Raw genomic sequence first — 25476 nt, 5'->3', positions numbered from 1 at the left:
TTATCCAAAGGCCGAATAGTTGACTGTTATCACCCCAGCATGACGTGCCGCTGCCGCATAACCGGCTCGGTCGAAAAGATTTCCGAGCGTCAGTTCTGCGCCGGCGGATGCTGTTTAATCATCAGTGGGATTTTACAAATTATGATATTTATGCTAGTCGAAACAATTATCAGAGCCACGCCATAGTACGTTGCGATACATGTGCATTTGTGACGGATGTTAATTTCCTGAATAAATATTTAACATCGCGGAAATATGCCCGCCAGCGCGAGCTTGTGTTTTTCGCTCGTTCATTAATTTAGCAAACAGTATTCGATATTCATTTGAGCAAAAGCTCCGTGATCCCGTCGTACATTTCGTCATCGAAGAACCGTGAAAACGATTTAATTTGCAATGCTCAAATTTAATTTTGCGTCAGACGTTTCCTCGCTCCAACTATATTTTTACGTCTCTGCGCAAAAATTGTATTTGGGGGATTTCGAAAAACTTATCAATTCTATTCAAGCTTGCAAGCTTCGCTGAACTTGAATAATACACGTTGTAACGACGAATAATCTAACACAAATATCATTCCTCAAATAACTTCGACTGTCCAGTCAAAATTATCACACAGTTTTATCGCTTATTTTTATCCATTCGATCTCTCGGGATATACCAAACGTATCCCGTTGCAGTTCCATTGATTTGTAACGCGAGAAAAATAGAATTCACTCGTCGAATTGCCAGCCTTTAACTCTCAAAGAGCATTTTCCTATCCCGTGATCAAACGCAAACCGATTACAACCAGGCCAATTACAGCTTGGACATGCCAATCAACCGCGCTTCTCGACAGACACCTGGTATCGCGGCGCGCGTGCCGCGGATGCAACGTACCGTCACGGCAATCGGTACTCGGTAACTGTATAGTTGTATACGATGCACCACGTGTGCATACGTTTTCGCACGATGTGCGGGCGCAGACGTGCGGCGGCGTTTCTACGTACGTGGTGCATGTACAACGCGTATGTGAAAATATCGCGTGCGAATCGAGGTCCGGCGGCGATTTTTCATGGCGCCTGCCTTCATAGTGCTGAATTGATTTTGTCGTTTGCCGCGCGGCGGGATAGTCATTAAAGTCCGCAAAGAGCCGGTCGCGGGTCAACCACGGCACAGTCGTTTCTGCGAAACGCGTTATTTCTGCGGAACGACGGGGAATTCGCAAATTAAATTGCACTCGGAATCGATCCGACCGCTCATTGATGCACGATTCGGTATATACGTCTTGGAATCTCGAAGCTTTTGCCGCGCCGTGTTTCGAAGCTTTTGCGCGCACGCAGACCGGTACGCGCTAACAATTTAATTTACAAATTTAATTCAGATTTGAATCATTTCAAGATTATAATTCTATCCATAATAGCGAGATGAAGAATGCATGAAAATACTTAATTAAGTCGGCTCGGCACAAAATTCACGCGAGCGCGGAAAAAGGAACACGATGAAAAATTGTGCCAACGTAAAAGAGATCGCGGATCGTATCACATTTTCCCCGCGTGTAACGCTTTGAAAAATATTGTTCTAAAAATATAAACCTCATTATAACGAGAAAGTGCTGGAATGCAATGTAACGTGTTACCGCACCGCTTAATTTAGGATCAATTTGTAATGAACCAACCGGCTTTTTGCGGTAAATCATCAGAGCCATTGAAAAATTCAGAGGGAAAAATTTCGACACGCTTAAATCAACGCTTATTACATTTTGCCTTTGTAAATTTACAAAGAGTGATATCACCTGCATTAAATGAATAAGTAATTAGATTATAACGCAACCTCCAAGATCTCTTACGTATATTACATATTTGCATACAATTGTATTCGAAAAAACTGAGCCTCGTGAATGTGGATTAAATGTAATTTTACCAATTAAAGCGATGCAGCGATGCTACGTGTTGATGGAAAAATCGTTGAAAGGCAAATATCTTTTTGATTTACAGCGTTTTATAAAAGATTCATCAAATGGTGGCGAATTTATGCAGCGAGAAACAAAGTACGAGGCTTCGCGCGCGCGATTCATATATAGTAATACAAACGTGAAAACCATTTCGAAAGTACATTAGGCTCTTTCTCTAAATTAAAGTCTGCTAAGGTCGGTTTATCTCACGCAAATGGACATTCGCGCACGGCTAATTATTCCACGGCCGCAATTATTATCGCCTGACTCAACGGCGCGTATCGGGAGTTAGTTTAATCGTGTTATTTTCTTCGAAACATTCGCACAGAACTCCGCACAGTCCGAAATAATCTGTCGTCGCGTATCTCCCGAGCGAACTTCGGGGGATGCACGAGTCGGAAATCGAAGTTGCTCCATCATATATATCGCCGTTTGGAATTTCGCGAGCGTAATGAGTCTTATGCGTTTTAGCCGTTAATTAGTTCAGTCGTTAATTATGCGTTTCGCTCGATAATTACTGTGTTATTGATTTACACCAATATTAGCGACCAATGCACGACAGAAGAAATTGATAACTATACAATTGCATATTATGAGGTATGTGGATATCGTTCTGATTGTCTTGTAGAATATAATTTAATGTGCCAACCAGCACAAATTTCAAGCTTCCATTTTCAAACAATTCTCGTTTCTATTTTTCATTTCGCAAGAAAGCGACTTTCAGAGAAACGCAGGTTTGATATTGCATTTGAAGTCCAGTGGGAATAATAAATATATCAGAGATATCAACTGTATAACAACATTTGATACTGAATGAAATTATTAAATATATATATTTGATAGTATGATATCATAATCGGGTAAAGAGTTAATTCGAATTCTGCTCATGTGCTCAAAACTTGTTGCCCTCGTACAGTCATGATTTCAGTTGCAAGTTCGTGAGTACGACTGCCTACAGTCTTGTTGCTTAAATTTATTATCAATTGGTTACCAATTTGTTTCCAGGATACCGAGTACTCGTCGACATTAATTAATATGTAACGGCATTAGCATGTTAACCGGTTTTCCAGCGAAGTTGATAGAAAGGTTGGAGCAAGTAGCGAAGTTGATTTTCAGCGCGAAGGGATGGACGGTCTGCCGTGTGAAACGCATACAAATTTCGGGGATTACTGTAGAGTATAGTAGATCGCGGAAGATATATCGCGGGTTTCGCCTGAGTTCATGAATAAGCGCGAATTACCTCGTGAAGAACAAGAACGCCATTGATCACTTTGGATAGCTCGCAATTATACCGGCGGCGTACATGTTGAAACGAACGAAATGTTAATCCTTAATTCTCAATTGGCGGTATCATTTCCCAAATCTATTTTAGCTATGATAATTATATCTCTAAACTATTGCAAAGATTAGACACAGGTAAATAAGATTTAAAAATATTCCTACAGAAATAATAGCAATTATATATGCAGCTTCATAATGTGTTCTTCAGGCAAATGTTATAAGTCGTGGAATAATTAATCACAAAATGTTTTTTTAGCCAATTAAACTTTTTAATTATTAAATCGTTCAAAATAACTAAATTTAGAAAGGGAATGTATCGCATACCTATAAAAGATTACGTAGCAAAATATAAGAGTACAATTCAGGAAAGTAATTTCTTTAAGAGTAATATTTTCAAAGCCTAAAGATGCAAAAGATGGAATTGCTTGCTGCATTTGCCTTCTTTAAGTTCGTCGTCTTTATAAGGGAGCGTAGAAGAAAATAAACCGAGAAAAACCTGTTCGAATTAACGCAGTCGCTTGGAAGCGCATATGAAAAACATCTGAATAAATTATTATTGTTTGTCGAACGTTTCGAACGAATGGCGACGCCCATCGTGCTATCCCATCGCCGACGTGTGCGGCCATTATTTAAACGCTCTACTTCCACGCAGCTTATCAAATACAGGTATAATGCGCTTTGCGGAAACACGAACTGGATCCACGTCGGCCACGCCGCAAGATGTGTGTATGCGTATGTATATGCGTTTGCGCATGCCTGTCAGAAAAATGCACGACTGATATTACGGTCAGGGACGAATTTAATGCCGCAGTTTTAAAAGCTTACACCCTTATCATCATTTCCGAAAAAATTACTGCCGCGGCGGTTTGCGTTTTAATCTCCTTCATGGATGAAATAATTTGCAACAATAACAAGAGGTTCACTTTTAATTGGATTTACAATGAAATCGATTACATACGAATAAGCTGATCTGATTCTTTTGTGGTACTTTCCGTCGCATAATTGGATCAGAATTGTTTGTTTGAAAAAAAAAAAATTATTTTTTACAAATATTAAGATAAACTTTTTAACACTTCTGTTCGATATTTGGCATTGTTATAAATTTTCTATGATTGCTCATCATTTTTACGAGTCATAAAATTAATATTCTTGCTGATAAGAAACAGTACAATTTCACAATGTGTAATGAATAGTATAACATAATAGAAATGTATTAAAATTTATATTATGTTTAAAATTATATTTAAAATTTATTCAGCATCATTCTTCGACATACAAATACGCATAAATCTCAATAAATTTATTGCAAAACAATCTACCAAGAGAAAAGATCTGCATAATTCGATACGTTCAGACAAATTTAGAACGTAGTTTTCATGCGCATCTTGATAAAAAAAAATATATGTGTTAAAGAAAAACATTGCATGGCGCAATCCGGAAAATCCGATTCAATGTGAATTACGAAAACACACGGAAAAATATTTGCGAAATTCCAAAGGATTAGTCTTGTATAGATCAACAGTGGCAGTTTGCCGCGCTCGATGTAATGGCCATTTCGCACGACGGGTGCCGGTTGATCGTCATCGACGAAGATGCGCGCCTGCATTTCGCCCAACGCATCCTCAGTAGTAAAGTTTTAAGTTGCGATAAGACGCACCGTGATTCTTATGCGCGCAACTCGATAAACCTCGCGACATACCTCACTTCACCTTACTCCGTTCGCAACTTGCGAACGAGCTTTTGCGTTCGCGCGCATACAATGACTCACTGTCGATCGCGAAATATCTGATAACGTCATTCGTCGCATTTCGGCGAACATATACAACAAAAAATGTTTATTTTTTAGTACAAAAAAATAGAACGAGTGGACCTGCACGGGAGCGGTCATTAATGCAGTAAAAATATCGCGGTCAATAATTGTTAATACCATTTGCACGTGTCCTAAGATAATTCTCTGTCGACCTTTTGACCCCGCGATCGTACCGAATCTCATGGTCAGTCGATCGCATTTCGCGAAAGGAAAATATCATTAATTTATTCAGCCTTTCCTATTATGAGAGCCCGCGATCAATTAACCAAATTTCTTGTGTAACAAGTGATTGCGCGACATGCGACGCGCTTTCGCAGCGAGGTGTTAATTGCTTATCGACGCGTTTCTTATCGCACTGTAAATTTACGATAACGCATTGACGATGAACGCGCACGAAAGGAGCGATGCGTTAATTAAGGCTCAAGATATACGAGACAGAGCGGTGGAGAGGAAGTGTTACAACGGCATACCCTCGCAATAAACATTAATTTTTCGTCAATAGCGCGATAATCGGACGTTTAAATGCAGATGCAAACTATGCGCAACGTTGTAAAGGTTGATAAATGATGACGGTTAGATGCAAACTATGTACAATGAGATGAATGATTAAATAATACCATGAAGTGGTATTGGTGATAAGTCGAGTAATCAATTGTGTTGATCTCTCTGTACAGAACTTTCAAATATATTACTAATACAATTAAAGTATTTAATATTCGTGATTTATTGCTATTAGTCATTTCAAAACTCGGACTTCAATGGTCCAATATTTCTATCAAATTTTCAATATTTTTTTCTCCGTTCCTATAGTATTTGCGCGAATGCCCAATTAATAATGTCTTAATGTCGCAACGCGTAGGCAACGAGTGGGCGCTAAGAACGATCGTGTGAATCACACAAAAAAATCATTGTTGCGTATTAACGAGGAGGTGTCAAGAAAATCTTCAATTTCTTTGGAATCGCGCGACGCGTAAGTACGCCTCGATCGCGACCGCAGGAATCGGCCAAGTCATCGTCGCGCCAGAGCGTGCAAACTTCAAGGTTACGTAATGAGTCATGAAAATCTGGCCGTACATACTCGTCGACCGTCCGACAAATATTTTTCCTCTCCTTGCAAAAATTCGCGTCGGCGTCTCGATTTTTCCCCGAAAAAAAGATTTACGCTAATACGAAGACTCAAATTGCTGAGAGAAATGAGATCAGCGTTTTACATTTTCTCGATAATTTCTACAAGCCGGATTTATAAATGCACCGTAAAATCGCGGTAGTCCACTACGCTACGCGGAAGTCAGTGCGATTCAGCATTTTCCGCGGAATCATGCGTGTGACAATGCATGCAAGCCGCTTATCTCGCAATGATTTGCGCGATGACTATACGATCGGATTATCGCAAGATTAATCATCGATCTAAAGCGTTGATGTTCCTTTCCTTCGACCGATGATGCTATATCCTTCGTCGCGCGTGTGTTGACTTTAATTTAAGACCCGAGCAATCAACAGAGGTGAAGTATGAACTTGTACCGCGTGTGCATTGATAATCGCTGACATCTTCGCTCCGCGTATGAATGAAATATAATCTCTTTCTGCTATATAGATAGTATAGCAGAAAGAGATATGTGTAGCCGTCATAAATCAAATTCTCAGCTCTCTAAAACGACTCAAGATATTTTACCGAAAGATTAGAAAGTGCGAAATAATTATTTTTTGTCGAATTCCATATTTTTATGGAATATTCGTATGAACGTATAATTGAAACTTACCAACATACATTTGCACGCATTTCTACGTCTTATCATCTTGTAGTTAACACGCTAAATGATAGTATAAGTAAATAAATAAATTTCTACGCTCTTTAATAATATGTGAAAATGGCATTCTGTTAGAATTATCATCTTATTAGCATTACTCCGTTTACTAAGCGCGTGCATTTTCTAACAAGTGAGTCAATAAGACTTTTCCTCGACGAAACTGCATGGCGTGCGAGAAAACAACGCAGTCGGTCTCTACGTGTTTTCCGCGATTGTTTCATCCACGCCAGTTCGTTATATATTCACGACAAGCGAAGCCCGGAGTCCTTGATCGATTCTATCCAGAAGTAATTAGACTGCAGGCGCGGCTCTCGGATGAAATTCCAGGCAGGAGGTGCCGAACCAATCTTATCTCTCGTGCTATTTAAGAAGACGAAGAAGTAGGGCGGGTGACCACGCCCGGGATTAAACCAATGACGCTGTACCGGGAAACAGTTCGTCGAATAAAATCATTATCTATCTCTACGTGTAGATTGGCCGTTTACGAGCTGAATACGACGATGATTTCGCGTCGCGTTTTCGAGGCTGTCGAGTCCGTTCATTGAAATTGTAAAATAACAAGAAACAGACATTTCCTCCACGTTTCGTCTTGCTAAAACAATTACGAATGTAATTAATTTATTTACGTAGGATGCATTAAAAGGAAAAGAATTTCGCACATCGACACGTTATTTAAAAATGAGGAAGAAAAAGATGAAATTTTTATTCCAAATTTATACAAAAGAATCCGTAAATCCAAAGCTGGGATATTTTGTATAAAAATCCACAATATTTATTTCCACCGCTATTAAAACAGTATTAAAATATGCAACTGTCTATACGCGGTATTAGTGCATTCTAATGAATTTTGTATGTTATTAAAAAAATGCTCTTGCGTAGTTTTTCAATTCTTGATTTCTCTTTTTATATTAATATTTGTCACTTTGATTTGTATTGCACGCCGCGTTAATGCTAAAAGATTAATTATTTAGGGATCGGAGACCTTGATCGAGGTACATTGTGGTAAGCTGTTACTATCGCTATTATCGTCATTACATAATGCACTTGGATTGAATAATTCATGAGCGATAATAATTCATAGTCCTTCCAATATTAAACGTCATGAATATAATCCAAAGAAAGGTACGCGAATCGATAAATCAAATTCCACAATTCGGTCCACGTACTAATGTCCCTAAAATCCACGCGATAGTTGCGATTCTCGATGTGAGGTAAAAAGAAAAAACCCGAGGAAAAGAAACATTCGATGCTCCGGAGCGAAAAATTTGCTGAGGAAACTCGAACGCGCTTCTTTCGCCTCACGGCACGCAGATCAAAACGGCGAAGATTCGAGAACGGTGCCACTTTCTACGATCGTCCTCCGCGGATATAGCGGCGAGGATATAGCGGCACCATTCCTCAATTCTAAACCGAATGGCCTCGAGGGGCCCGGCTCGGCCAATGACGGAGCCGCGATTTTTAGCCCGACGGCCCTCCACTCGCCACGGTTCCTAAGTCGCTATATCGCCGCGGTGCCTTCTCTAATCGGTGGCCCGTTTCGACCAATGGCAATCCAGTTTAGACGGGAGTAGAAGCTTAGGAAATGGCTAGTTTCTATCTCCTTCTCACTCTCTTTTTCCTCTCTCGGTACCCTCTCCCCCCCTCCAGCCATAGTAGGGCCGCGACCGACTCTCACGAGACACAAGGCTATCCTTTGTCCGAAACTCGCTTGGCACTCCGGCCGCATTGAAAACGTCTCTCCCGACTCCGCTATAATCGTGCCGTAATTGCGATAACGAGCGGCCCGTCGCCGACGACGGTTCGGCACGCAGGCCCATGTTTCACGTAGATAAATTCAGAATATTTTCTTCGTCATTCCGTAAGCCGTACTTGTCTTCGCGCTTAAGTCGGTGCGGTACACGTCAGGTCTTGACGACACATTAAGCCGTAACTTGTGCAGACACAGTCGGGAATACTCGCGATTTGTTTTATAACTAATATAGCTCTTAATGTCTTGATTATACATAAGAATTGACAAACATGTACATATATATATAATAAAAATTATATAAAACGCTATAAAATCTATGTTATGTACGTCTAATGATATAAAGAAATCAATTGTCATTATAATATATTCAGTTATAATTAGTACTGTAACATATGTTGCAGTATAAATATGTTGGATATTATAAATAACGTAAATCTTAGTTATTGATTGCCCTTTTCCGCTAATCTGCATAAAAAAATCCGATGTCTAGTTATAATAATAATATACGAGAATGTCCTGCTTTCGCTAATTCACAAGAGTGTATACAAAAATTGTCGTGTAAACAAACCTCGTTAATAGTATTTCCGTTTGCGTAACGCCAACGTGGAAAACTAGATCGCTGTTACTTTCAGACCTCGTTTTCACGTCGGCCGGATAAACGTGACGGTTGCGATTTGACGGAAAAAGGAGAAAAACAGGCGTCCACGCCTAGACGCAAGTTATCTGCGTCGCTTTGTTGCATGATCGCGAGAATCCCATTCACCTGGCGGGACCGCTTAGCGGTTTCCGAGCCGAGCGAAGGACGACGGTGTACACGATGGATGTCGAAAGGCTCTCCGACAGGAGAGCGTTGCCTGTCTCTCGCGAAGGCACAATGCGGTATGCCTGCCTTGCCTGCCTGCCTTGTCTGCCTGCCGTGTCTCATTAATGACTTGAAATGATGCCCGTCGAGGACGACGATCGCGCGCGAAATCGTCGCGTATCAAAATTCCCGATCTTACAGGGCGTCCAGGATAAAAATAAGCGGCGATGAATAGTAAGTTGCGCGAAACGAGAGTTCCCATGGAGACCTATTGTTGCCCGTCGTTGTCTGATCCCTTGATCGCGTCTCCTTGAGCATGAAAGTACTAACAGACAGTCACGAGCCACAGTTTTGAGCGCACGCCACCTACGTTCCCGCATAAGATCGCAATCGCCGGCCGTATAATTAGCGCTCTATGAAATAAAATGGTAATTCCCAAACCGTGACATATTCCCCTTCGGAATTCCCTCGCAGCTCGCAAGACCCGTTTCCCGTATTCGCGTGACACCCGTACGTCACGACATTTCGCCGACGGTCGCGATCGCGCGACGCTAATGCCTCGGACGACAGCAACATTCGCGACGAATTTTTGGAGTGACTCCCGGTTGCGAGGCCCTCGACGTGCCCTCGAAATGATTACCCGAAAGGGTTTTCAGACACCGGCGGGCGAGGTACCAGCTGCCAAATCTTTTACAGCCATTCTCTTTGTCCCCCTCCCTCTTCTCCCTCTCTCATTCAGAGTCCTGGCTTACTAACGGCCAATGCACCACCGAAGGGTTGCTTCCTTTTCTTCAACGGCGCATGTGAGGATGTGTGCACACGTCCATGCACATACAACGCAAATAGAGTTTGGTGGGCCTGAAGCCTGATCCTTTTTTGACAATCATCGAGGCACAGCAGTAATCAAGGAAAGATATAAAAAAAAACTATCGATTCTTTACTTTGCACAACACGTGACTTTAATAAGTATTTCTAAGCTAAATTAATTCTGTGACTCTCATTGACCGTTAAAGTCTGAAACTGAAATTAAATTCCCAGATACTTTGACTCTGCACGCAACATATATAGACGCGAAAATACGTAGGAAAGCGAGCTAATTTCGTGAATAATTTTTCTTGTTTGCTTTTTAAAATTTCTAATGGTATTAATAGTACCATTAGAATAACTTGAAATAAATTAATAACGTGCTATAACATGTTTAATAAGCTTTTTTGAATCTTAAAGACGTTCTAATCTTTCAAATTTTTTTTGGATATGTAAAAGATGTTCTTTAAACTTCTACATTGATCAAATTTCTTTTCAATCTCCCTTCTTAAAAAAGAAGGAATTTCGGTTAGAATAATCGCGATTTAATCATGATTTAGACCGAGTCAATATATTTTATACGGAATATCTCAGTTTTAGTGTCATTACTGCTCGGAATTACGACCGTTCGCTATTCCACAGCTCGTAACTAAGCAATCATTTTGCAACAATGGCCGCTCCCATTCTTTACAATAACAAGCATATGAAAACTGTAAGGGAGAGATATCTCCAGCGCGACATTCACGGACGATCGCAACTTCTTTAGAAGCCGGTCGGGGAGAGACTCGTACCTGACGTACCTGACAGTATCAGAATCAGACCCGCAATCCGATAATCGCGGCGCATTCCCGAATCAGTTTAGCTCAAGTTAATGTCGCGACGTACGGAAATACGCGGTGATGATATTAATATTAACACGAAACTAAAACATTCAATCAGCAAAATAAATTTGATTAATCGACGACTTTTTTTATATCGTGGGGCACCACAAGATAAGCTATCCAATTTTTTCGTCCACGTCGTGCACGCCTAACAAGACTTTCGTCGTAGTTGCGTCTGCCTAAGCGGTAATCGGACACCAAACGAAGCAGCGGAGTCGTTGTCTGGTGACCCATTTATCGCTCTACGCTGTCTAGTGTTACAACCGCGAGAAGAGTCGCGTCGCGAAATATTATCGTACGGGCCACGGTAGATTCGTCAGTGACAAAGAAGTGACAGTGATGGACCAGACCGTGTGCCATGGCGAGCACCGGCGAAAAGATAGCGAGATCATTCGGTTTCCATCAAAATTCGTCGATTTTCTTTCGCAGTCGTAATCGCAATATCCGTAACTATGCCCGATAAGATAGGCAGGAAGATTCAAATATCCATCCGTCGCTTTGAATTTGAATGACACGCAAAGTGAAATGGTACCTCAGAACGAACAATTTATTCTAAGATTGAGGTAAAAAGTATCTTATTTATTTATGAACGTGGATACTAAATTAATCTTGTTTAAGTTTAAAACAAAGTTTTAAATTAGTGACTGGACACAAACAGCAATCCAATAATACATCACAAACATTATTCTAATAGTATATAACTTATAAATGCTAAGTTGAATACATATGCATAGAGAAATTCCCTCGGATTCCAGAGACGGATTCCAGCATCATTGTGTATTAAATTACGCATCCTGTACGCTACTAATAGCTAACAAAAATCTTGAAACGGTCAGCCAAAAGAGGCGAGATGTAAGAAAGGCGAGACGATAAGCTGAGAGGAGCGGACAAGTCAAGAACAAAGATAAAAGCGAGAAAGAAAGAAAGAAAGGAAGAGAGAGAGAGAGAGAGAGAAGGAGAAAGAGAGAAAGAGCGAGCCTGTATGCATGCAGAATGCAACAGTTAGCGCACGGTGCGAAGAGAGATGCTATTGCTGACGTGTGCACGTGAGCCAAAGTGAAACGCGATGAGAGAAAGAGACGGAGAGGTAGAGAGGAGAGACTGTGCCGGTCTCACAATGTCGCTTTTTCAACGTACGCGCGTACACGCATACAAACGTACTCGCATACACGTGCAACGTTCCCTGCATGCACGTGGACGCGCATACGAACGAAGGAAGACGAGCGGAGCTCTGCGGCGGTTGAATATCGGCGTTTCGGTCGGCGTGATAAAGCGAAGCGAAGCCTCGCGCCGGATGAAATTTTGCGGCGTACGCACGAGGGACGATTAAAACGCAACAGATCACCGCCGCCATCCGTCACCGGATTAGCCCCCGTGTTTTCAACTCCGCTTCGCTTCACCGCCGCGTGTGCGAATGATATTCTAACGGCCCGCTCGCGGATCGTGACGGAGAGCGTATGGAAAGCATCTCGTCATTCGAAATGAATTAACGTCCGAAGAACTGTAATCATTTTATCCTATTATTATTATCCGGCAGATGTGAAATGAAATGAAGGGAAAAAAGTGGGAGGGCACGGGGAGGATTTACGGTACCGTGTGCTCTTGTAAAAATGGATATTTTTTATCTCTTATTAGATTATATTTATCCACTTCTTGCCGGTTCTTTCTCTTTACTATTCTCTAGGCTTTGACAATCTTTGTACAGATAATAAACCTACATCTCTCAATTAATATGATAAATTTATTGAATGTCGACAGTAAAATCAACCTAATTAATAATAGAATCAAATAAAGAGATACAATTTTTTAATATAGTTGTCTGAAGATTAATTAGAATCTATACCGTACATGTAAAAAATCCTCGATTCTTTAAAGAATTTATCGAAAAATATAAACTTTGATAATATAATTTTAATTTCAATGCAGATCGCGTTTCGACATTCAACGTTGCAATTTTCACTCATCGATGAAAATGGTGCGAGCGTTCCGACCTCCAACCGGCAGCTGATAATCCGACGATAGCGAATTTAGTCCCTCGAAATTATTTATCTCGTAAATAATTTAAAAGCCAGGGGCGTTAATTACGCGAAATTAGCATCTAACTTCCAACACGACAAGAGAAACTTCTCGCGTAGGACGGAGAGAGAAGGAAGGGAGAGGGAGGAGGAGGCGAAGAACACAGGAGTAGTTGTAAATTGCTTTATCGTATTGCGGGCTTCTCGGCGGCGCATTCGGATGAACGGCGAACGAGGCACGGGGAAACGAAGTAACTGATTTATGAACTGGAGTTACGAGACGTCATCTAACACGATGGGAGATCGGTTGCGTGCCTATGAATGTCAAATAAACGCACGACATGGATTCATCGGTGCGCGGCTTATCGCCGGCCGACGTGTCGTTTTAATCAGCCAGGACACTCGGGCCAGGATCCTTCGTACGTTCTCTCCCGTTAGGAGATAGCCGGTTTATCTATACTTTATTCGCACCAGCTTTGCTATTCCGCGACTACTAAACGCTAACGTTGTTCGTTAACGAGCAAGCCGGCCGCACTAATTATCCCCAGGGTCTACGTAATCACTTAATACCTTGTTATCCGATTGTATCGGACGTTGACCTATTTTGCAGTTTCGAAACATTCGCCACTCGTGTGTCCGAGCGATTATTATTTAAAATGGCCTTTCGCACATCGATGCATAGTCGACCATTGAGAAACTTTTCTTTCGTCGCGCGTGAGGCAATCGGTTATGCAAGCGCGAAGTTCCAAAGCGGAACGATTTAATTGCCGCGACGACGAGTCCGGCAAGATTAATATACGAGATTTATTTGAAAAGTGCTTGAAACAAAACTACAAAACAGCGATTTTAAACAAGTACACAATGTCACGCAATGTATTACAAATTTTGCAAAGATTTTGATACAGAAAGTTAGTTTTTACGTATTAGTTTTTACTAATAACAAAATAAACTAGTCATAATAGAAACATTACAAGACAAAACATTGATATAATTTGACTATTTTCAATATAGGAACTAGTAACAAAATGTTAATTTTTTTATTTTTACTGAATTATCGTTTTACAGTAATATTTTGCTCAATAGTATTTTAATTTAATCTTAAATTTCTTAAAAGTAGCTTCAGATTCTCTATCAGTACATCCCAGTAATGACATCGCAACATATATCATTTAATTTAGTTTCGGAAAAATATATCGTTTAACAATTAACTTAGAGTCCTAGCTACATAACGGAAGCGTACGACATTAAAAGTTTAATTAAATTTTATCGTGATCTCTAGTTCTTTTTTCAATCGATAGGAACGTAAGACTTTCCGGATTACGCACACATCAATTCGTTTTACTGCGTATTGCGATTTATTTCTATCTGCTTCTCCTTCTAGCGCTTATGTCGCTTTGAAGTTCCTCGGAGGAGTAGAGCGTTTCGTCGCTGTCGCGCATCGGTCGCCAAAATAGGGGGAAAAAAGCGAAGTAAAGGAGTAAGCGAGAAATGAGAGGGGAAACGGACGGAGAGAAGATGTGTCATTTTCGTCAATTTAACGGACCCCCTTCCTCCTACGACCCCCCAAGCAGCTCGAGGCGCTCGTTCCCCACTCGGTGATAGTGCCCTACCAACTTCCGCCCCTGGCTCGCTCCCACCCTCGTCTCGTCGAAGCGAGGTCAATCGACGGAGAGGGCTGAAGACGATCCCCACCCTCTCGCAGCGACCCTCCCTACCACGGCTACTCAATATCGTTTCATTACGCACCCTGCTCCACCGACTACCCAACCACCCTTCTCTTCCTCACCCGTCTCCCTTTCCCTCTCGCTCACTCTCTCTCTCACTCTTTCTTTCTCTCCCGTCTCGGTTTAACCCCCGTCGTACTCCTCACTTCACCCTCCTTACGTCCCTCCGCTCCTACCACGGCGACGAAACACGAACGCCGACGAATTTTTATTGTTACTTCTCGCGCCGCTTCCTCTGACCTCCCGCCACCCACCCACTTCCCCCCTCATCCCAGCGCCTTCTCCTCTCCCTTTTTTATGCGCCTTTTAACGATCAGCAGTAACTGCACCCATCCGCCGCCCCCTTGCTCGCGCTTGCCTTGCCTTGCGTTGCCTTGCGTTCCCTTGCCTTGCCTTGCCCTGCTCGTGCCGAGCCTTTTCGGAAAAGGGAACGGATGCGGCAGAACAATGGGAAAAGGGATGATACGTGTACGTCGAGATATATTGCTCCCCGAGTTTGCGTTCGGTTTACGTTTGTAATGCTTCCGTGGCACGATACGGGAAGTAATCGGGCTAATCGGAAGTGACGCTGCATACAACCTTAACTGCTCGAGCGATTCGGGTTTCAGATCTCGCGAGATGGATATCGCGTTTTAGCGGCCTTTACACACTCAGCTTTCTTAAGAACTATTAATATTACATCTTTCATAAAGCTATATATCTCCTATAAATCTTCCATTAGACAATGAAATATTACCGGATATGTGTGTAACAGCGGAGCGCATGCTCGCATAATCCGTGCTTTGCATGAATGAGAGGCAAGTGTGTTAGATAGATTAGCCTTCACTTTTCTTAACATCAAAGAGATTAACGCGATCGTTTTGACAACTCGGAAGTAACATTCGATCTCGATCTTGATAGAAGTCTTTGTACGTTCATTTTCCATTGCAATCACATATTCTGATGACTCTTATCTTGCGATAAAATCACTAAATGCGGAAATTCTCTTTCTAGCCATATTCCATATCAATTGTTTCACTCTTTATTCTTCTTCTCTGTCTCTTTGTAAAGTCGTTAGAATAATTTAATAAAGCGTAATCGGAAACAGCAGGACCTGTGATATTTTTTTCTAAATAGAGAGCGTTTAACTTCAATTCCTATCACTGAGAAAGATTCAAAAGATCGTAAGAGCGCTTCCTCTAAGCAACAAACTCCGTCTCTTCTAATCGCGCACGTGCAACGCGCGTCACGCCGTTGCCTCGCAACTGCGTTCCACAACGCGGGGGGGGGGGAGGATCTCTTTACCTACACTATGTCGATCCACTTCCGCGTTTTCACGTTCGCCGAATCCACCTCGGTCGTGCGGTTGTACAGAGTGTCCACGTCGTGACGGCGCAATAACGCAATCCAGACATCGTTACTGCCGACACTCGCGGCGCGCTGTGCCCTCGCGAGATCGCGACACCCCGTCGGCCCTCGGCTCCTCGGTGCCACGAAACGCTACGGGACGACGCGGGGGAAGAGGCTTCATTACGTCCAATTCCATGTCCTCTCGCCGAACGGCCGGCGCGGCGATGGGTATCGCGCGATTACGTGCGTGCGAGCCGACGACGGGGATTACGCGGTGCGTGACGATTATCGCGCGTCTCTCGCCGCGCGCTTCGCGCCACTCGCGGTACTCGCGCTACCGAAAACTCCGGGGCACCGGTCACCGGCCGACGACGAGGCGAGGCGCGCGTAACAGGTGTACAACTAACTCCTCCGAAGGGCGACGAGGAGTCCTTGCCGCTTCGGCGGAGCAACAGTTCCGTAACTTCGGAAGCTGTCCGCGCGAAAGGACGACGACCCCTTCTTCTCTCTCTCTCTGAAGCCACCGCCTTTAGAACTCACTCACTGAACCGACACCTTTTGCCGTGCCTACCGGCGTATCGCTTGTCTACCTCAACGCCCGTTTCACTCGTCACCCTCCTCACCCTCCTCGCCGAACATTTTCGTCTCACTTTCGGCTGTGACGTGTCGCGACGTCACAGCGGCAGCCGTTAACCGATGATACGATGCGTGCACTCGCGCGCGTTACTACTCGAAGCACCACCGAAATTTTGAAAGTCCGGTTCCACCCTCCGTCACCCTTTTCCAAACGCGCACTGGTCGATCCTCTAAGATCGTGGAAGTCTCGAGACGAGAGGCAGAGAAACACGGCGCACACATGCAACTCGTGTCGCCTCTGCTTCCTCATCCGCCCTCTCGCCTCTCCTCCACTCTCCGTCGAACTTCCACTGTCGGTCTTCCCTTTTTTAGGACCTCTTCGCTACGGGGGATAAAGATGAGATACGAGAGAGAAAAAAGGAAGAGAAGTAGAAGGTGGGTTGAAGGGGAGAAGAAAAATGGCGAAAGCGGAAGGGAGGGTGTCTCAAGGAAGGATTCGCGAAAATTTCTCGACCACCAGCGGCAGCTGCGTTCCGAAATGAGGAGCGACGCGAACGAGAGGTGGTGGTGGCGGACGACGACGGTGACGGAGGAAGGGAGAGGACGGAGGGCGCGCGGCGGACAGAGGGGCGATCGGGGCCAGGGGGAAGAGGGAAGGCGCGAAGCGGGAGAGGTCACAAAAGTGGAGGAAGAAGCGTAACGGCGAGTGCACGCAACACCGACGCGTGCGGAAACGTGCCTTCCGCGAGTACCGGAGCTCGCCCCTTGACGGACTAACCGAAAGACGAAGAAGGGGAAGTCGGGGTGGAAGAAGGCTGGTGGGTGGGACGGTGAGGGGGCGACGGAGAGAGAGGGTGGATAAGGGGAGTAGGAAAGGAGGACGAATGGTTGTAAGAAGAAGAAAAGAAGGTTTCGGGCGGCGGCCGGGATCACTCGGTTGTCTGTGGTCAAGGCACGCAGCTTGTGCAGTATTCTCTGCGCGTCTGACGATGCTCGCCTGCTACCCCTCAGCGACGCCGAACGAGGGGTAAACGTCGCCGACGTGGAAGGGTGGGCTGAGGAGGAGGTCGTAGAGCCTGTCTCGCGAGTCTGATTTCGCCACCCTTCCCTGTACGGGAAATTGCACGCGCGGCGCCTAATTCTTCTCGTAGCTTGTACCGATAACAGGGACGCCGGCGCCAATCTCCTCTCTACCAATTTCGAATTTCGGAGGGATGATCTAACTCTCGCTCGCAAACGCGATGTTCATGTATTTTTATGTATTTTTTAAATAAAAATATTAATGCGCGGTCTTTGACACTGAACATTCTCATCTCTTGTTCAGTCTTTTATTCCTAAGTTTGTCCTCGATATTGATGAATCAGTCATATTGATTGCCGTCCGAACGTGAGATTTGATCTTTATATAAACCGGTTATCGATTATCATTCTTAGAAAAGAGAATAATTACATATTCGCAAGAATTTATCCACGAAGAAACGTTTATAGAAAGCTATTAACCATCGAGTACTAAATTGTATTACATAGCGTATATATAATTATATATATAGTTAACTTAATATAGGAAAACCATATCCAATGACTCAACTTATATATTATAACAAAAGTGCTCATTTTAATATCAGCACAGTTAATTAATCGCTTATCGCGCGATCATCATATTGGAGATGTGAGTTTCGGCGAAAGAAACCGCAATTATCTTTTCCATAAATGGATCATCAGGAGGAAGACGGTTTCTCACTAGACGCACGCACGAAAACTTGAAACCGCACGGGAAACTACTCACAGAATATTATCGGATTTTCCGGCAGCGTGGTACCACCCTGTTGAACGTGCAGGCGCGAGTAGGAGTCACGCCTGGCACATAGTCAGCCAGGATTCGGCGTTTCGGTTCGCAACAGGTCTCAACCACCAGCGTGTTCTCTCTCTCTCTCTCTCCCTCTCTCTCCCTCTCTCTTTCTCTCTCACACTCTCTCTTGCTCTCTCTTTTCCTCCCTATTCTCTCTTTCCCACCGCATCTCTCTTTCTCTCTCGGTCTCTCTCACTCGTTCTTCACATTCGCACACTGATAGAGAATCCGTTTCTACACTATATACTCACGACACATACACACACACATAGAAACACGCCACGCGGAATGTAAGCGAACGTATGCACGTACGTGCACACGCGCACACCCGCTTCGACAAATGTATATATACATACGGGATACTCCTGCCGTGGTACACATACACCCACGCAGCAAGCACGCTGGTAACACGCCTCTCGTTGTACGCGAGATCAGTGCGCGCGCGAGCAGTTGGTCGTCGTGCATCCCGGAGTACGCACGTATCTCCGCGCGAAGAAGTCTTCCTCATCATATGTCGTACGTACGCATGCATGCATACATTTGAATATATACCGCACTTATATAAGTACACGACTCGCGTTGCCGAAAGGAACGATTCGACTCTTTACTCACCGACTACGAAGACCATATTCTTTGTCCATCGCAGCAGCTCCCGTCGGATGTGTCTGCGTTCCTGTATGCAGCGGGCATAGGGGCAATCCGCCATTTTTGAAATCACATCTTAGGATGTGTGTGCGCGTGCCGGCCGGGTGCGCCTGCCTCGTGTTCCCGCGTGGATGTCCACCCCCTCCACCGCCGGCGCTCCTCCGTCCTCCTCGTCGTCGTCGTCGCCGTTGTCGCCCTCGTCGTCGTCCTCCCGTACCCTCCCCCTCCTCCTCTTTCTTGCTCTCACCCTCCTACCCCTTCCACCCTAGTTTCCCTTCCGTGTCTCTTTCCGATTTCCTTCTTCCACCCCTTGTCGCTCCCACCCTCGTTGAATCTCCCTCTCCTTCTACCACCGGCTCCTTTTCCACCGACGTTCCTCTTGTCTTTCAGCGTGCACGGTGAGCGTGAGACGTGCGTAAAGGAGAAGGGTAGCGCGTGTGTACACGTCGCCGCGCGCGCTAACGTGCGCGCTGCCAGGTGCGACGTCACGCGTGATGTAGCGCGCCGACAGGAGCGAGCCAAGTCACCGTCGTCGTTGTCGTGGACCGCCGATGTGGTGGTAGCAGCGGTTGTAGTGGTAGCGGCAGTGGGGGTCCTGTCGTCGTTGTCGTCGTCGTCGTCGTCGTCGCCGTCGTTTCGTCGGCCGTGGTGTGACGCGACGCTCCTCCACGCGCGTCGGAGGGATGGCAAGCCGACGGCGGCGTCGGCGTCGGTGTCGTTGGCGGTGGCGGTGGCGGCAACGGCGGCAACGGCGTCACGGTGGGGATGTAGCCGCGGAGGGATGACGACCACGCTACTCCTCCCAGGTAGCGGGACAGGGTTAGGGCACAGAAACGCACAACACACGTGCACGCTTGCGCCCTGAGCGCCACGAGAGTGCAGTCTGTCGCCGGCGGCACGTCCTGACTCACCCTCTCCTCTCTCTCCTCTCTTTCTTTTTATCTTTCTTTCTCTCTCTATCCCTCTGCCACCCTACCGCCCTCCCTCCCTCCTTCTTCCGGCCCGCTGTATGCCCGCACTTCTCGACACAGAGATCCTCTCCCTTTTCTTCCGCCGAATTCTCCTACGACGATCAGATCCGCGCGTCGTCCTCCTTTCCGTCGTTCTCTCCCTCAAAGACGCTCGCAGATCGCCGGTTGTTATCTGAAACAGGAACAAGACCGCGTTCGGTCAAAACGTCTGCGGATACACGAGGCAACTTATATATTGTTAGCGTCTTAGAAAAGCGATCTCTTTCTCGCCCTTGTTCCTTCCTAAGATAATTCACTTAGAGAAGGAAATCATATAATCGCACTCTTAGAAGATTCAAGAAATTGGACTTCTTACGTCCTATTTAGTCGCGCATCGATACCTTCGACGCGTCTATCCTATCTACGACTACGTCGCGTCGCGTCGCGGCGACGAGATCCTCCCACACCGCCGATTCCGTCGCACCTGCGTGCAAAAAGCGGAGTGGGCGGCCGCCGGCCCCATCCCGAAACAGGAAGGGTACTGCTGCTGCTCGAAATGAAACATTGCCGGTAAGAAGAGCGTCAGAGTCGGCGGTGTAGGTAGTAGGTGGGTGGTAGGGGTGGCTTGCACTCTCTCGCGTGGTGAGGCGACACGAGCACAGAGGACGTGGAGGAGGTGCAGGAGGAAGAGGGGGAGGGAGATGAGGAAGGGGAGGACGCGGAAGGGTAGCTATAGGGGCGGATTCGCGCGTTCTACGTCCGCGAGGGGGCAGGTTGGCTGCGAGACGCGAGAGACGCGGGGAAAAGCGAACCAAGCGAAGGGAGAGAGAGAAAGCGTGCGGGAGCGAGAGAAACAGATAGACAGAGAAGGAGAAAGAAGGAAGAGTGCGCCTAATATGCAACAAGAGAAAAAGAATTGGCGATCAATAGGTAGTAGCTGGTAAGCGTCCTTTCATCCGCCCCCGCGGACACCTCGTCCTTTTCCACTCGCCCTGTCCTCCTCTCTCTCTCGGCCCACCTCCTCTCGCACTCTCACCTCCTTCCGTCTCGGCGGTCTCCATCCTTGCGCCATCGCCCCTCTTAACCCACCCTCCGTCGCTTGCCGGCCACCTTCACCCCCTTCCCCCCCCGTTCCACCTTCCCGATTCTCTCTTGAGTTCATCGCGAAACTCCGCCACTCCATCGCCTTCGTTGTCGAGACATCCGCCCTAGCGCACGCCTAAGTTTGTCTCGGTTCTCGAAGACCAAACATCACCTAATTAGCTGGTTATTTCTTTCCTTCTGTTCCGACACCCCCGTTGATTTCATTAAACTGCCGCTGCCTTCGCATCAGGCGCTCCGAGAAAGAATTGTACTTCGCGATATGAAAACGTAATAAAATATCTACTTATATATTCGACCATTTTCGTAAAGAAGGTTCAAATACGAAATAATTTTAACTAATGTTTACGAAAATGGAATATTTGTAAAAGCCATAAACATATATGTGCGTAAATAGATGCGATTTGTAGCCGAGTATTTAAAAGTTTATCGCGAAGATGCATCCCACTTCGCAGTTGCACTTGTTTTTGTCAATTAAGAATAAGGCGAAGACGCATCCCATTTCGGAAGGTTAACGATAAAACGAGAGGAGATACCGCCTCCGTGGAACAACATTTATTCCCTTGGGTCGGTTTACCTGCGTTTCCAACGGTCAGTTGACCCAAAGCGAAATTATACTCTACGTCGCGCACAATAATGAGAAACAAGTACGAGGACACTCTCGCCCCCGGCGGCGGTCACGTGACGAGATACGAGCGTGTGCCGAACACCTCTGATCTTTCTTTCGCACAGGTGCAATTTACTTATACCGGATCGCAGAAAGAGCGTCCACCGGTATATACATTGCTCCACCGACTTCACCGGCGCGCACGGCTGTCCGGAAGGAGAATATTGCATATTTTATATTAGGTCGTGCGCCGAACCCTTCCTCGCGCCCGTCGCCATAAATTTACGAACTGCTCGTACCTGACTTTGATTCGATCGCGTTTCCGAGAAGTTCGCATAATTTCACGAGGAATTTTACAATACAATTGCGTCATACTAAGAGATTCGGCCCTTGTTCTATTTTTAATTTCGACATAAGATTTTGATACTATAAAGTCCACGAAAATGATGTAAATATTTTTTCCTCAGTCTGAAATAATTATGATTTATATATTTTTCAATCATGTATAAAATGTTAAAAATAAAAAAGTTAGACATTACGTTGCGTAGTATTAACGTAAAAATAAGACGTTGATATTTACTTTCAATTTCTTCAGAATCCTTCGAAATTCTGTATTTAATTTTTACCTTCATGTTAGTAATGTCTTCCAACTTAAATATATCGAATATATAATATATTACTTTTATATAAAAAATGTGTGACTATATGTATATCTCTCTTTGAATTTTCCAACTAAAAACGACAAGACATTTATATCGATTGTATGTGCGTTTAGGACAGAAAGTAAAGAATTCTATGCACGTCTCGCGTACTCTATCGATTTCCACCGCAAGATGCAACAGATCGACGACGATCGTTCGGACATACGCGATAGCGGATCGAAGAAGTCGCGGTATTCCTTAAAAGCATTTGATCCCCGCGATTGATATTCCGCTCGCATGTGCCCGCGTCTCTTCGTGGTTCGCAGTCCAGGTTAACTTGGCGATATCGCTGACGGCGGTAAGATCGATTCGATGCCCGTCCTAGGTAAGCCTATGCGAACGATATCGATGAAACGCGTCGGGGCTTTCGAGGCTCGTAACACACACGCTCCCCGCATTCGCTGCGATGTGCATGCATACCGGGTGTGCTCTCAAGAGCACGCTCCCCGCCCGAGCGGCGTCATTGAACCCCCGGGCACTTGTCGCCTGATGAAGGGAAGAGGCTCCGCTACCTTGGCAATTAGTCGGGTACCATTACTTACGACCGCGCGAACATACGACCTCAACTTTCGTCAATTGCGCCGCGCCGTGTCGGGCCCCGCACCCCACGGCAAACGTTGCGTCGCGTCGCTATCGCCTCTCCGCGCGTACGTTACACTTCAACCACAGCGTATACACAAATGTGTGTATACTCGAGTTCTCGACGACGTCATTGAACTCTTCCAGCGGGCGCCGGAACGGCCGGAATTATTTTAACCTCGGAATTAGATATCATTACCTTTTCCACGATAGGTTGGAGGATAATTTGAAGGGAGATTTTAATGACTTATATATATATGTATATATCATATGATAAGGCAGATTGTTCTAAAGAAATAGAAAATTAATAGGTAATTTTTTAGGTAATTATAGTGTAGCTACGAGACGATAATATTTGAGAATTGGCGCAGGTAAAAAGATATATCCAACACACACATGCACAATCGCATGTTTAGACCTTTCTGTGTACATATATAATAATAAAATTTGTCTAGTTTAAAATGAACAATAATTAGATAGCATTGGGAATATAAAAAATTATTATCGAAAGTACGCTTCGTTCCGTCATACATATTTCGTCCAGTATCTTTGAGTATGTTGTAATATTTCGATCGCTATAAATTTATAAATCCTTCAGCTCACATGATAACATGATCGAGCCTTAATTAGCTGAGTGAAAAAGTAGAAAGCAAATACACTTGGAATCATCTCATATAATTTGTTCGAATAGACTCGCATCTCTCCCCCCGTTCGTTATATCAAATTTTACGCCAACTAGTCTAGTCTGCTCGGCAAAGACTAGTATGCAAAACTGATTCTGATACTGTATTCCAAATAAAGATTCATGTCAAAACCTTATCAAAAATTAAGAGGAATAAATTACATGTGAAATCGGTATTTAGTCGATTAATTAATGAAGAATTAACTTATGAATTTCCGCGCCGAAACTAGACGTATCTAATCTCGCAAACGTTAAATCTCCAAGTATGTAACATCATTATTAAACTTCACTTATTGAATCCCATACTTATCGAGAGTGTTCATCGAAGATACTCGCTACCGGCACTCGGCAGTCCCCAAAAAGCGCTTTATATAATGTCGACTAGAGGTGTCTCGCGGTGAATATTCGAATTCGAGAAGCGCATCGATCATGCCCAGAACGTAACGACAAACGTTCGATATCTTTATGCACATTGCACGCTTCGTCGCTATGCACGTGCACACGTGTTCGAGGCGCGATCGACGTCATCGCGATGCAAGCTGTTTGTCGATAATGCCTTTCGAGGTAGCGAGAAAAGAACGTCGCGGGTGCACAATGTATGCGCATCCGTCGTGGTGTGCGCGCCTTAGTATCGCTAACGGTTATATCGATCACCCGAAAACGGAATCTAACATTGATCGATCAAGTACCCCTTTCAGAGTTGACTCACAAATATATGTATTCCCGCCGACCGCATCAAATATATATTTTCAATCTAAAAGATGAATTTGCGTTGAAAATTCATGTAAATTGTAATCCTAAGTTTACGCATGTTATATTAACTTCTGAATATACATGATATCACGTTTCGTTATAAAATATGTTATATTAAAAGTACGAGTAATAATTAAAATAAGATAAATTAAAATGAATAAGTAAAATACATTAAAACTAAAATAATACACAATCACACATCTCATTTAAATTAGTTATATATTGGTATTTCATTTTAAACACTGCTAAAATATATGCACGGTTTACTTAAAGCTCGAGTAGGTGGAAATTAAACGCAGCCGTTTAATTATCGAGAGTCCCCTAGTATATGGAAGCCTGTTCTACAGCGTTCGTGCTGTTTCGCGAATCGATTTAGCGTAGAATGTCACTAAGTAACGACGTGAGTCATTGTGGAATGCCGGTTGCAAAGAACACCGGAGAACTTCCACCTAACTACTCGATAATACTCATACACTCGGCAAACTGACTAAACGAGATCCTTTGAGATGACGAAAGATCAAATTTCCGCAAAATAATTGAGCTACACAAGATATATTAATTTTGCACATGTGTATATTCACGGTTTTACATCTTTTATCTAAACATTCTAGTAAAGAAAGAGGTAGAAATATGTGCGATAGGATGGAAATTTGAGACATTAGGATTCTGCAATTCTGACTTTAAAAAATATATACATATTATGTATAAATTAAATGCGTGACGTTCTATATAATTTGCATCTATATTTACCATTGTAATATACATTATATAACTTAAAAGATAAATGTAAAACAGAAATAAATGAATATGAAACAGCTTATTATATTTAAACATCTAGTTTTATCGATCAGAGAAACATATACATAGGTATATTAAAACGTATACCGATATCAAGAACGTTAT

The 25476-nt window shown here is 44.1% G+C and overlaps 1 protein-coding gene across 4 annotated transcripts in view; it reads right to left on the bottom strand.

The window, feature by feature from the left end:
* Eip93f (Ecdysone-induced protein 93F) overlaps positions 1–25476 on the bottom strand; it is a 137177-nt gene that overhangs the window by 48102 nt on the left and 63599 nt on the right. For 3 of the 4 annotated variants that reach the window (XM_071769366.1, XM_071769367.1, XM_071769365.1), the window contains exon 2: positions 19168–20343. In XM_071769366.1, the coding sequence (XP_071625467.1) occupies positions 19168–19261 (94 nt within the window). In that variant the 5' untranslated portion in view covers positions 19262–20343. The other variant, XM_071769364.1, reaches the window with a different exon arrangement.

Source organism: Temnothorax longispinosus, chromosome 2 (genome assembly GCF_030848805.1).
Source record: "Temnothorax longispinosus isolate EJ_2023e chromosome 2, Tlon_JGU_v1, whole genome shotgun sequence".
NCBI classification, from domain to species: domain Eukaryota; kingdom Metazoa; phylum Arthropoda; class Insecta; order Hymenoptera; family Formicidae; genus Temnothorax; species Temnothorax longispinosus.
The sequence above is the reverse complement of the archived record's forward strand: the minus strand, read 5'-3'. Positions and strand labels throughout refer to the sequence as shown.